The 15,034-nt window shown below is 42.4% G+C and overlaps 1 protein-coding gene across 2 annotated transcripts in view; it reads right to left on the bottom strand.

The window, feature by feature from the left end:
* Positions 1-15,034, bottom strand: part of SPON1 (spondin 1) — a 238,994-nt gene that overhangs the window by 166,046 nt on the left and 57,914 nt on the right. For both annotated transcript variants that reach the window (XM_072118630.1, XM_072118631.1), the window contains exon 3: positions 11,588-11,721. In XM_072118630.1, coding sequence (XP_071974731.1) covers positions 11,588-11,721 — 134 coding nt within the window. The remainder of the gene's footprint in view (positions 1-11,587; positions 11,722-15,034) is intronic.

The raw sequence follows: 15,034 nt of genomic DNA, 5'->3' as shown, positions 1-15,034 counted from the left end.
ATATGTGCGCCACTAAGCGCAGAACACAGCGGTCGCAAGTCTCACTACAAATTGCTCAGAATTGGCAAGTACATGCACTGCAGAAACTACAGCCACCAGCAGATCAACCAGAAATCAAATATATAGAACGCTACTGTAGGCTTCAAGAAGCTGTTTGTATTCTCCTATGGCTATTTTCTAGCCAAGTATCAAAGGAAGCACACTACTATGCCAGATGAGATGACACTGAGTTAGTGCCTAATAGAAATCCAACCCCTACTGAATTTTCCCACTTCGGTCTTTGCTATGGATATGTGCGCCACTAAGCGCAGAACACAGCGGTCGCAAGTCTCACTACAAATTGCTCAGAATTGGCAAGTACATGCACTGCAGAAACTACAGCCACCAGCAGATCAACCAGAAATCAAATATATAGAACGCTACTGTAGGCTTCAAGAAGCTGTTTGTATTCTCCTATGGCTATTTTCTAGCCAAGTATCAAAGGAAGCACACTACTATGCCAGATGAGATGACACTGAGTTAGTGCCTAATAGAAATCCAACCCCTACTGAATTTTCCCACTTCGGTCTTTGCTATGGATATGTGTGCCACTAAGAGCTAAACACAACGGTAGCAAGTCCCCCTGCTAATTCCTCACAAAATGGTAATAGATGCAAATTAAAATAAAAAAAGTAGAACGTTATTGTAGCCCTAAGAAGGGCTGTTGGGTTCTTTGAGAATCACTCCTGCCTAACAGTAAGCTAATAGAACACCCTAAAGCTTTCCCTGACCAGCAGCAGCTCTCTCCCTAGCGGCATCCAGAGACAGAATGATCCGAGTAGCGCGGCCAGCGGCTAGTCTATCCCAGGGTCACCTGATCTGGCCAGCCAACCACTGCTATCGACGTGTAAGGGTACCACGTCATGCTGGGTGGAGTGCAGAGTCTCCTGGCTTGTGATTGGCTCTGTTTCTGGCCGCCAAAAAGCAAAACGGCGGGAGCTGCCATTTTCTCGAGCGGGCGAAGTATTCGTCCGAGTAACGAGCAGTTTCGAGTACCCTAATGCTCGACCGAGCATCAAGCTCGGACGAGCATGTTCGCTCATCTCTATTAATTTCCCCTGTGGGGGCACTGGAGGGGAAACAAAAACTTACCGTCCAACTAAACAGCTCTTTCTATCCATCACTAGGTGTAGCCCAAGTAATCAATGCTGTTAGTTTCAGCGGTGAATATGCTAATTATGATCCTTAATGTCAAGTAGGTGGCCCTACTGGATGAAGCCAGAAAGTCGGGCACCACCCACCTGACAGTAGGGAGCCTTATCAGTAGATTGGGTGGAAAAAGCAAACCAATTACTTCTCAGGAATGTTTTGGGGTAGGTAAAACTTCAAACTGAGCTAAAAAAAAAGTGGAGCAGCATATATTATATCGAAAAAGGTGGAATTGGTAAAATTGCATTCAGTTGTTTTCTGCATAAACAGAGAAAAAGAGACATGTTGTCACTGTCTTATAACCTAAACCTCAGTGGAAGGGGTAGAAGAACACAGGCCGAGGATCTCTGGGTGACAACTCATAATGACAGCCCCTATGGGCACTGTAATGGCTGCCATTAGCGGTTGTCATCCAGCATCTGTTTCTAGTGAAGAAGACATCGTCAATACAGACAGTAGAGAATATTAAGCTACTTCACATAAGAGGCTTATTTCTTCAGAAAGCTTTTTTTAGGGAGTTTTTTTCTATATTATTGTTTGACTTTATACTGGGGTGGTTCCCTACACAAAGGGACAGTAAGTAAGATAATTGAGAAATTGGGGCAGATTTACTTACCCGGTGCTGTTGAGATCCTGCGGTGCCTTGTCCGATTTGGATTCGGGTCTGTCGTGATTCACTAAGATTGTGCGTCCAATTTCCTGCATGTGTCGCTTCACCTCCTTCTTCCCGGTGCATGTGAGCGCTTGCTCTTGCGACACAATTCCGTTTTTAAATTCTGCGGTTTGTCCGAATCCGTCGGGTTGTCCAACGGCCACGCCCCCCCGATTTCTGTTGCATGCAAGCCGGTGCCGATGCGCCACAATCCAATCGCGTGCACCAAAAACTCGGGGCAATTCGGCGCAAAATGGAGATATTCGGGAAACTTGACGGAATTGCAGTCCACGGACCTTTAGTAAATGAGCCTAATTATTATAAATAGGGTGTCACATAACATATTCCTTATTGGTATTTCTGGCCTGGAATTTTTTGTTGTAATAGGAAGAGTCACAGGTTTCTCCTTCAACTCAATGAAGTGCACAAAGCACAATCAATGCATCCCACCAAAAACACATGTCTTATCAATGGCACTATCGATTAAAGTGGGGGAGGGGATGGGAAGAAAGGGAGGAGGGAATTCACAGGCCCACATACAAAACAAGGGAGAGAAGGGGGAAGGAGAGGGTTCTGGTTCTCTACCTCCTGGTTTCTAGGATATGCATATGTGCAAATTAGACAGAAGTCCCATTGTCCCCACAAAGTCCATGACAACTGTAAGCAAGATGGCGTGCTCTTTTTAAGCAGTGGTCATAAAAGTTGGACTTGATCTCTGATGTGTTCCTTAAGGTAGGGAGATCTGTCCTTTCAGAGACTTTGCCAATAAGGCAGCCTTGCAGGCGTGTGGAGAGTTATAGCCATTGAGCAATCCTTGAAAACGTATTTCCATATTTCCCATAATCCCGTAGTAGAGCATCAATGGCTATAAGTCTGCAAGGTGCCCTTAGCTGGCAAAGTCTCTGTAACTTCTGACACTAGTCAAAATCACTCAGCTGGACCAGTTTCCTTCACTGTACTGGCAAGATGTACTTTCCAAAGACATGGAAACAGCCCTATCTATAGTTGGGAATCTGGTTCTTCTGGAATAGATATACTGGTTTATCTTTAATCCTGCATAATATCATTAGGCTTCTTGAAGGTCAAGCTTGATATTAAGGCAGCTAAAAGTAGGCATTGTTTAAAAGGTGGCCGTCAAAGTCAATCTCCATAAGGAGAATTTATTTCTTCCTGAGCTACACCAAGGCACTTCCCTATACTGTACTGACAAGATTTAATACAATTGAAACAGCACTGTCTACAGTTCAGAGTCTATTCATTCCGAAAAGACTTGGTGGTTTGGCTAGTGTCCCCTGTCTTGTCTATCGGCTTCCTGAAAGTCAGAGATTGAAGTAGAGTGAGCTGATTTACTTAAGATAACACCTAGGCATAGTTTTCCTTTCTCCTACCTCGCAAACTAATTTGCATATTCCATACCCATGATTAGTTGAGTGACACCTATTGAAGGATGCAAGAGGTGGTGAAAGATCTACGTGAAGAATTATAATGGAAATTCAGTTTCCTCATCCATCCTAACACAATGCATCAGACAATATCTAAAGAATATCTGAAGAATACTATTAACATTCCACCCTGCCTAGTGATTCACGTCTAATTATGCTACGTTACTATGTGATAATGTAAAATTCTTCTTCTCTACGTCTTCCTGAGACATTCTTGTCAAGGAAGGGACAGATTACTTTGACCGCAACTCATTATTGTGTCTACTTCAAATCTTGGCAACGAGGGCGTCATTTCAGACAAGTGGTTGATCCATCGTGAGGAACATCATTATCTTCATTAAGGAGCTCGGTTTGTGGCCAACAATGCTCTACTGATTTCACTTTGAGCTGAGAGAATGTCACATTTAAATGTCCGTATGGAGAAAAAGGACCTATACTTGACTAGTAAAACTAAAGCTAAGGGCAGGGCCGGCGCCAGCACTGGGCATACCTGGGCAAGTGCCGGGGGCCCAGAGCTTCTGGGGGCCCTCATAAGCCTGTACATAAGGAATCCATGGGGTGAGGGGGCTGTATCTAATAAATCCATAAGGTGTGAGGGGGGCTTTATATAAAATAACTATGGGGGGGCTGTATGGGATGATAAACTAGGGACTATTTTAGGGAACAAGAGACTGTTTTAGTTTATGAATTTTTAATGCCGCTACGTGAGTTCACTGCAAAGGGGCCTACTGAGGGTCTGTCGACCAGTGGCCTACTGAGACCTGGAGCCGACCCTGGCTAAGGGGGTCTTTATTAATTAATGCTAAGCTTTCCTTTCCACCTGCTCGAATGATCCATTCTGCTCTAATCATCCCACAAGAAGGACATGTTCTGAGTCTCTGCTGCCAACGTTACATAATGAACCCTCAAGCAACCGCTTCATATTTCTTTCCTCTCATCCGTCCAAAAAAATTATGGATTCTGCTCGATACGTGAACCAGCCAAAGAAAAGAGGTTGTGAGCACAAAAAAAGTTTACAGACAATATTAAGGTTGTGGTTTTGCTCATTGTTCTATGACCATAATGTAGTCGTAGTCAGGGTCTTCAGATCATCATAGAGTCATCAAGCAGACGTCTGGCCAATGATTCCAACACTGACCAGCCATCTAACTGACTGCTATGTTTGTTTTAAAAGGGTTTTATTGGCAAAAAAATTTTGATCCTAAGGATAGATTCTTGGTGACATATTGACATCAGATTGGCACCCCCAGAGCTCAGCTGTACTCAGCAACTGCTAAATAGAATAGGAAGCAGACAGTGGTGTTCTCTGTGTAGTTTCTAACCCAAGACACTGCATATAACCTGTGCACCTGTGTGACATCACATGACCAGGGATATATAACGAGCCGTGGACCCTTGTGACATCACATGACCAGGGATATGAGACGTGCACCTGTGTGACATCACATGACCAGTGATATAAGGAGCCATAGACCTGTGTGACATCACATGACCAGGGATAAAACGAGCCGTGCTCCTGTGTGACATCACATGACCAGTGATATAAGGAGCCGCAGACCTGTGTGACATCACATGACCAGGATATAATGAGACGTGCACCTGTGTGCCATCACATGACCATTGATATAAGGAGCCGCAGGCATGTGTGACATCACATGACCAGGGATATAATGAGACGTGCACCTGTGTGACATCACATGACCAGGAAAATAACAAGACATGCACCTGTGTGACATCACATGACCAGTGATGTAATTCTCTTTGCACTTGTGTGACATCACATGACCAGTGATGTAATTCACTTTGCACTTGTGTGACATCACATGACCAGTGATGTAATTCACTTTGCACTTGTGTGACATCACATGACAGGGGATCAGTGTTTATCCGCAGGAAGTAAACAATGAAGAATCATGTAGAATGACAGCAAGCAGAGATGCAGAAAGCTGTAAGGAATTGATACAGAAAGTATATTGGGAAATTATATAGCTTTCCATTGCACAAACAATCTCGATTGTGTTGAAAATAGACAATCCCTTTAAATCAGCAAGTGGCAGTTTAACTATAGCTGCATAAATATCCTATGTAACCACACCAAAGACACACAAAAACTACAAATTGCACCAAATAATTCTCATGAGCTTTGGATTACTTAAGCAAATATCGAGCAGTTGTCAAGAACATGGGAAAAAAATGAACATCTTGAAGAATTTAAGGAATTACTTTTTCCAAACAAAACTGCGGCCAAATCCTTCTCCGGGAGGATTCGAGTTTCCAGGATATTAACTGAATGTCTACAATTAGCGTTGGGTTTCACATAAGTATTTTCAGTTGTTAACAAGTGTTTTGGGTCTAATGTTGATCGGTAGACGTAACAGTCTCATACCACCCGTCATTGGGTCTGCTGTATTATAGATGTGTAGTGATAATAATAATAATTATACAATATTACAATATTGTAGTTCTTACTCGAATTCCATATTATAAGCCCCGCTATTTGAAGTGTTGTTTTTCTATATCAGTACAGGCGGTACATTAAGTGAGTACAAGGTGGTATACACTACATTAAGAGATATAGAGTATGTCTCTATAGTCTGAAGATGTGGGGACTTTGTGAACCCGAGAGAATAGCTTTTTCCCTAATTACAGTATTGAATATGTACTTCTGATGTAAGAGCCCTACAGGTTACCTAGCAACCACTTGACTTCCTGTCTAAGTGACCACACTGTGGTATACAGTGACTACATTATATATAGTATAGAAAAATAAAGGAAACCAAGTGATGGATAAGAAAGCCATGGAACCTGTCCTTTAAAGGGAACCTACCACCACGATTCTACCTGAGATCTTCGGCGCATGCGCAGAACGCAGGCCCGCCACTGCTCCGAAGCCGGAGCTACTGCGCATGCGCAGAACTCCGGCTTCTCGGACGAGGGCGCGTAGCTACGAGCTACGTGCTGAAGATCTCAGGGTAGGAGGAGCAAAGAGGCTACTGGGGGTTGGAGTAACCACAATGTGTAGCCTCAGCTATGGCTACTCAACGCCCCAGGAGCTGCTTTACAAAATTTACATATTAGGGCAATAAAGATTTTAAAAAGATAGCGGGGACATGCGGATTAGCTCTAAAAAGGGCTATTCTCATGTCCCATAGATGCACCTACCACCCATTCTAGTGGTGGTAGGTTCTCTTTAAGGTAAACCAGTGGTTTAGTATCCTAAATTGTCCAAAGCAAGCGTACTAAACCCTGGCCCAAGCCCACTGCACAAGCATCGTAGGTATAGCGCATGCACAGTAAAGCCGGGATACTGTCCCGGCATCACTACCCGCAATGTGAGAGGAGGCGCTGGAGCGGGATCTTCTGATATGAGTTCGATGTGTCTCATCGGACTCACATCTAGATAAATATAGATGTTTGTTCGGGCCACACATTTGGGAGTCTAAACCACAGGTCCACAGACCTATAGGTGGTTTAGGGTCCCAAATTGACCTAACAGGTCCTCTTAAAAGTGTCATGAGGACTTCAAATGTCATGACTAAGACCAATACACAAAACCACTTAAAATCTGTATAGGGGAGGAGAGAAAAAAAATGGTACTATGATGGCGTCATGTTCAGGATGACAATACTATTGCTTAGGTTGTCAGGACTATACAACAACCATATAGTGTGGAAATAACGCGTTTCAGATGGAAAGTCCATTCTCCAATGAGCAGATATTTTAGGAGCCAAAATCCAGTCTAGGGCCCTACTAAATGTTAGTTCCTACTTGTTCCTGAAATATTTTTCTATGCTAGAAGTTTTCTTTTATCTGTGAGAATATCTTCATACTGAAGATTCAAATGGTCCAAGAATAACAAACTCTATGCCAGCGCACCACTAAAATTTGTGGAGACCCCCCGAACCAGCGGCTCAAAGGATAAGTATAATGGAAGAAAAAAGTGATTCCAGCACCCGAGACGACCTCTTTAGAAATCTGAGATTCGGCTAAAACAGCAATAAAACTGAGTAAAATTGTAAAGTAAGGGGTAAAAAATTATCTTTATTATGTAAACATCACTAAGGGATTCAAATTTGAGAATTTTCTTTCATGGTCATACCCCTTTAATAGCACCAGAGATTGGTAGGACTGGCTGGTCACAACACCCGTAAGTGGTGACCCGTAATTTTACCATGGAATTACCAAGACATGGTTACCCTCTCTGTTTCCAAAAGGATCAGTACATGCACCCTTGTGCTCGAGCAAGGATACGCTCAGCTACAGGTAAATGCCCAGTATACAAAAAAACTAAGAAACAAAGTCCAGAAAATTCACGGTGTAACACCTTGATTATTTATTAGTACAAAATCCATAAAAACAGTAGGAATGCTAAGAGGAAACACAACAGTAAAACGAATAGCCTACTTGTTTCGGAATATTAATTCCTTATTCATGGTTTAAGAATGAGGAATTCATTTTCCGAAACGCGTAGGATGTTTACACCATGTAGAGGTTTAACACAATGAACTCCCTGGAAGCTGGATTTTGTTTTTCATATACTATCATACTGACTTTGCTACCTTCCCTAACCTCTTCCTGAACTTCTATTATGAATAATCTCCTGCCCTGACCTCAGCTTGTCCGTTCACCACATCTCTGCACATTCCTTTTATGTCACACATTGGGGCACATTTACTTACCCGTCCCGTTGCATCTGTCGATCCAGAATGTCCAACGAGGATTCGGAGCTGGCGCAATTTACTTATAGCGTACGCCCGATTTCTTGAATGTGTCACTTCCCCGCTCAGGTCTGCCGGAGTTCACCATCTTCTTCCCGATGTATGTGAGTGCTGATCTTGTGACACAATTTAACATTTAAATTTCGCAGTTTGTCCAAATCAGTCGGGTTGTCCGAGAGCCAAGCCCCCGATTTGTGTCACATGCAAGCCGGCGGCGATGCGCCACAATCCGATCGCTTGCGCCAAAACCCCCTGTGCAATTCAGAGGAAATATTCGGGAAACCCGACAGAAATGCATCCAACTGAACCTTAGTAAATGTGCCCCATTGTGTTCATCTTCAAGTTCCCTACAGAAAGCCAAAATTCCAGATCCCCTTTTATGTGATGGTTATAATTCTAGTGTGTACAATAGCACCCTCACGGAATCACCGTGATAGCTTCCACTTGTACCTACTGTTTAAAACAGCACTAACCCATCCACCAGCCTCCCAGGTGCCAGCTGTATATGTTGAGGTATTTGCTGTACTGCTATAGTGCACCTGTATAATAACCTACAACAGTCTAATGAGAGATACTCTATACCATGAACTCATGGGCCGTAAAACGGTTCTTGGCGCATTGAATAATTCCCACTGAAAAGTAATTTTAGGATAATTATATTTTTTTCGAATGCTTCTGAAAAGATGATAATTATTCGGCGTACCTGGGGTAATAATCTCTTTATCCATTAGATGATTACATTCAGGATAATTATTGGGTGCGACGACTTCTTTCTTTCCATTAGGAACCATTGCGCAACAAGTATAGTATTCAGCTCCATAACATAATCATCTGATCCGATGTTAATCAGTGTAATTTGAAATCTCTTTCCACGGTTATTGTGTAGTGTTATTCCGTAAGCGTCGGCTCATGTATCTGTAAATTCTGTTTAATAATTATATTTGTACTGGGACAAAACTGTTTTTTGTCATGTGGGCGTCTGCTACAAGACTGCAATCATCATTATTATCTTCTCTCTGCTCTGCTAGCCTTGCCCCTTCTCCTCCTCCCTAGGGCACTCTCCTTCCCACAATAGGGGACCACAATAGGAAGGAATTTAACGTTGGGGGTGCAGAAGGGGTCAATTATACATTGGGATTATAATAGAGGAGTATTAGAAGTGTGGAGTGAACCAAAGGGAAACCAATAGCAATCATCATCATTATCTCCTCTCTGATCTGCTAGCTTTGTTCCTTTGTCCCTTCTCCTCCTCCCTAGGGCTCTCTCCTTCCCACAATAGGGGGGAATTATAAGTTGGGGGTGGAGAAGGGGTTCATTATACATGGAAATTACAAAAAAGGAGTATTAAAAGTGTGGAGTGTACCAAAGAGAAACCAACAGGGGAGCCAAAATAGAGGAAAATTATTAATGGGGTTTCACAATAAGACAACATCATAAGTTGGTTTGGGTCCCTATAAGTCAGGGGAAATAAAGGGGAACAATATAAATGTGATTTCACAATAGAGGTCATTATAAGTGGGGGGGTCACATGCATTATACAAAATAATGTCCGGAAGGGGGGAAATTATACCATGGTGACTTTTTGTGTGAGGTCCAATGATCTGAGTAGAAATCATTGAGAAGACGATGGGGTAAGGGGGATGCCTAGTGGAAAAAAAATTTCAGTGCTCTGTTACCCCCAATGTAATTCACTAAATTGGGGGTATGATATGGAAGTTTTAGATTTATGAACACCCCCCCCCCTTCCCTAGTCATAAATAATCTCTCAAAATAATTAACTTTAACCCTAATCCCTTTGGGAGACCCCTTCCTGCAGAACCACAGCCCGGGTCCATTACATTTGTCCCAGTTACATTCCCCGCATGAGCCATCAGCAGATCTACAAATCCTCAACCACGTGGAAGAAATTATGGAGATTGCAGCCAAAAGCCACAAACAACAAAGGACTTTTGATGTTGTCATTTGTCACTTTGATTTACGATTCCTAAAGAGGAGCAATCATGAATATTCTTATTATTCCTCTTCTCTGTTCTCTCAGTATCCGACAATATCGGAGAAGTCGCATGAAACATCTGTCCGTGATATAGAGCAGGCTCCCGGAGACAGCTGCTCCAGACTGGGAAATGCCATCCAGCTGTCTACACGCAGCACATTAACACTGGTTCGCATTGGCTTGAGGCAAGAGAGAGAGGACGGAGCCTCTGTAGGGCTTTATTGCGTGCATGTATAAGCATATCCTATTAATTCTCGGGTCCTGACGAAAATAAATGGCCGCTGCTAACAAGAGAGAGCGGAACGGAACATCTGGAGGGCAGACAACGCTCCCATCATCATCTCTATGTCAAATTGTTGTAAAATCTATTGTCTTCTGGGAAACACATGGCACGTAAGGAAATTCTGCATCATCCATAAAGGGAGTTCCATATTATGTCCTAGAGCTTCCTACTTAATGGCCACTTCAAATTGTGGGGGCAATTTATCAAGTCTTGCACTCGGGTATCAAAAAGTTGCAACGTAGAGTTGTGCAAACAAACTTGTTTTTTTACCCAAGTCCTTAAAAACGATGACCTTTACATTAGTATAAGTGGAATATTTCAGAATAGCAGGGTTGGACTTAAAGGGGAGTTCCACTAAGATTAATTGATTCTCTGTCTACAAGACAGGAGGTAATCTAATGATCCAACGGGTGAGACCTCTACCCATTACAAAGGGGGTTTTCGTACCCCATCGAAGGAAGAAACTTCTCCTTTTACCGTGTATGGGACTGCTGAAAGAAGCCAAGTACCACTTATGACTGTCTCTGGTAGTCCAATAGAAGTGACAGCCACATAAGAACAATCATCCACTCCCTTCATTTGGTGGTACAAGGGCAACTATACTCACTATGGTGGTCCATCCACCAACCATCTACAAGTTATGCCCTATCCGGTGAAATGCCCCTTTAAAGGAAACCTACCATCTCCAATCTACCTATTAAGGTAGATCTGGTGGCAGGTTCAACTAATGAATGGAATCAAAGCCATTTTTAGGACAAATCTTTGAGTGGCTTTTAACTTTAGAAATCTTTTATCAACCGACTTTGCAAATATGTAAAAGAGGCTACTGCAGCTGAGGCTACACGGCGCGGCTACTCAACACCCCAGTAGCCTCTTTCGATCCTCCAACTATGACATCTTCAGCGTACAGCTCCTGGTAGCCTGTCCGCGTTCTGCATAGACCATCTACGCATCCACGCCCCCCGATTTCCATCGCGTGCATGCCAGCGTTGATGCGCCACAATCCGATCGCGTGCACCAAAATCCCGGGGCAATGCAGGGAAAATCTGCGCAAATCGGAAATATTCGGGTAACACTTCGAGAAAACGCGAATCGGGCCCTTAGTAAATAACCCAATTGTCTTTACCAGTGTTTTATCTCCTTACAAGCCATGTTACACTGAAAGATTTTAACCTCTGAAAATTTCCATTCACTGACAGCAAGCAAATAATTTCCATATATATTTTCCCTTTTCAGAAATTATTTTTATTACAATTATTATCAGGCTGTACATATTAGAAATAAGAATGCACTTTATGTTTTAGTACTCACTTGAGTATTACACAGCCCGTACCAATAGGGGGCGCTGTCCAGAAAACTTGTATCCGCGTTCTTCGCCTCGGAGTGCTTTCTGTGACCGCAACAGGGCAATTACTCATGAACTGAGTATCTTCATCATCTATGATCTGCAAAGTAGAATCCAGAATTACATTAATCGTTAAAATCATTAGCATTTAACACAACATATGGAAGACTGAGAGTTCTTGTTTTGTTTAAAGGAACTCTCCCATAAAAATCTTCACAGGTTCTTACACTGTGCTGGAACATTCCCCATTCCCACTGTGTGAGATTACATAAGGCAGAGAGAGGGGGAAGTGCTGAGGGAGCAGGGGGGGGGGGGGTAAGACAGTGTAAAAGTCTGTGAAGCTATAGTAGGAAGGGGCTCTGATAATGCCCCTAGAGCCCTTCTGGCAAATTAGCATAATTTTCAAAGTTGATTTTAGAAGGACAGAGGCCAAGGATAACAAATATAAGATTATCACAGTCCTGGTGCCTGGTTCTTTGAGTAAGTGAACCTGGTTTATCATGAGTTATCATACTTTCCCTAAAAGGGGTCAGGTAAGTGTCCTGGAATGTGCTGGACTGGTTGATAGTAGCAGCAGTACTGTGAAATATGGATTCATATTAAATCATAAGTGACATGGAGGTTTGTCCTTACACTGATGTGCTTGCTCTTAGATCTCTGCCTTGGACTTCTCCATGGCCCATGCTCTCTGCTGTGAGTAAAGGCTGTAAAAGGCTTTAGGTTGAATACTAATAATAATAATAATAATTCCTTTATTTTTATATAGCGCACACAGATTACGCAGCGCTGCACAGAGTTTGCCACATCAGTCTAAAGCAGTCATTGCAGAGAGAGGAGGCTCAGTACATAGAGCACAGTGCACAGCAGTGTGAGGACACGCCCCCAATGCTCTTGGAGATGCTGCATGTTAAACATGTTAAAAATTGAGTACAGATTCCCTTTAAGGGCTAGGCTCTAACCCAGTCACAGCAGACTCACACTCTCCTTTATAATTGTTACTACCCTCATGGGAATTTGTAGACCCTCCCAGAAGATACAGTACATTGCTGATTCACCAAAGAATAAATGAATTGAAGAAGTCAGGGGTTCACATGTTAAAACATCGTAAAACACAGTTTTAATAATAATTCCAACATCCATTTTTGGAAAAGAATTGGATTGAGAGACCCCTTAAATTATAATAAAAATAAATAATAATTCCTTTATTTATGTATATAGCACACACAGATTACGCAGCGCTGCACAGAACTTGCCAAATCAGTCCCTGTCCCCAATGGGGTTCACAATATAATCAACCTACAAGTAAGGTTTGGAGTGTGAGAGGAAACTGGAGGACCCGGAGGAAACCCACGCAAACCGCAAGAGAACTTAAATTATAAAATCATGTCTGTCTGCAGCCACCACTAGAGGGAGCTCATCTTATCTAAGATGAGAAAACTTCTATTAATTTCAATGCTTTGAGCTCCCTCTAGAGTAGGTAGCAAGAAAATGCTCTGGAGTAGGAAGTCAGAGAAGAGATTTAGATTCTACATGTTTGTGAATTGACAGAACAACAATTACATAAGGTTCTACATATGATCTGGATTTCTGGTTCACAATAGATAAAATTCCTTGTCACTTGTGTTCAGAAGAAACATTCTTTTACTCTGCTACATCTGGATTTTTATGAATGCTTCACGAATGACACTTTGGGCCACATTTATCACTTTTGTGCGCCTAAGTGTAGTAGCTGCGCCTAAATTCTGGCGCACGGTTTTGCCAGAATTATCACAAGCTACAACCATCTGTGATAAGTATATTTTCTGCCTCTTATTAATCACTTTACTTTAACACAGTTTAGGCGCAATTTTGGCGCAGTTTAGGCGCAATGCTAGATTCAGGCACTTACATGTCATCCTGCTACAAGCTCCTCTCTGCTTCTCCCACAGCCCAGAATGAAGATAACACTCACAGCAGCACCCAGGTGTGTGACACCCAGCACCCAGTAACCTCCTCAGCAGGGGCTTCTCCTGGAGGGGATCCCCCAGTGCTGGTCTCCTGCTGCACCCCTGTAATTCTGCACAATATCCCCCTCAGACACACTGGTGATACTGTGCAGAATTACATGGGGGACACTTGTCTGTAGTTTCTGCAACATTCTGCAAACTTGTGCAAACTTCTTTTGCTCTTGCTCTGAGCTCAGGATTCTGCAGAATGTTTTGTAAATAGAAGGTGATGAACTGTAAATAGAGTCTGCAGCTCCTGTCTGTAATGTATCTGATATCTGTATTATATGTACCAGTGTCTGCAGTGTATCTAATGTATCTATTATATGTACCAGTGTCTGCAGTGTATCTAATGTATCTATTATATGTTCTAGTGTCTGCAGTGTATCTCATGTATCTATTATATGTTCCAGTGTCTGCAGTGTATGTAATGTATCTATTATATGTTCTAGTGTCTGCAGAGTATCTAATGTATCTATTATATGTTCTAGTGTCTGCAGTGTATCTCATGTATCTATTATATGTTCCAGTGTCTGCAGTGTATCTAATGTATCTATTATATGTTCCAGTGTCTGCAGTGTATCTAATGTATCTATTATATGTTCCAGTGTCTGGCTGAGCTCTGCTGCTAGAAATGAGCTGTTCTGCAAAGGGGCTCAGTGCTTTCTTCTCAGATAACGCCACCTTCGGGCTGGAGTGTTTTTGCGCCCGTTTTTGCGCCTAAATGAAAACGTTGCAAGTGATGAATATCATTAGGTGCAGCAAAACATCTGGATTGGTAAGATAGATGAGGGAAAGCTGGTTATTTTTGCTGCGCGGCTAGTTTGGCGTTTAATCACAAAAATGGCGCAAAAACGGTGCGCCTCATTGAAATGGCGCAAAAACAACAGAAAAAACGAGTGATACATGTGGCCCTTTGATGGCCCAATTCTGTGGATTTATCACGAAAAACTTCCCTTTTGGACTACTATGTAAAATATGGGTCGCATGGGAGCATTTGGTTGTTTTTAGGACCCCTGTGTCATGCACCACCCACTTAGATCCTGTAATTTAATAATCCTGGAATCTAACTTGTCAAAAAACTTTATTTGAAAGGGAACCTGTCACCAGGGACCTCATTTTCACTAAAGACAGATTGCAGAAGCCCATTACAGTTACAGTGCAAAAATGCCTCTTCTTTTCCAACACTTTACCAACTTGTAAACCCCTTCTTGAATGTGGTTTGTTCTCCTCTTGGTACACAAAATTAAAAGGGTATTTTCATTTGGGGACTGACATTTAATTTTATTCACCTGCAATATATAAATATACATTTCTGCAATTGGATGTCATTAAAAAAAATGGAGTCTTATGGTCCCCTACAAACAAGATTGTTGTCTTTGGATATGACCACCTCTGCTGGAGGGATTGCACAAAGAAGCAAAAAGT

This window comes from Engystomops pustulosus, chromosome 7, assembly GCF_040894005.1.
Source record: "Engystomops pustulosus chromosome 7, aEngPut4.maternal, whole genome shotgun sequence".
In the NCBI taxonomy this organism is placed as follows: Eukaryota; Metazoa; Chordata; class Amphibia; order Anura; family Leptodactylidae; genus Engystomops; species Engystomops pustulosus.
The sequence above is the reverse complement of the archived record's forward strand: the minus strand, read 5'-3'. Positions and strand labels throughout refer to the sequence as shown.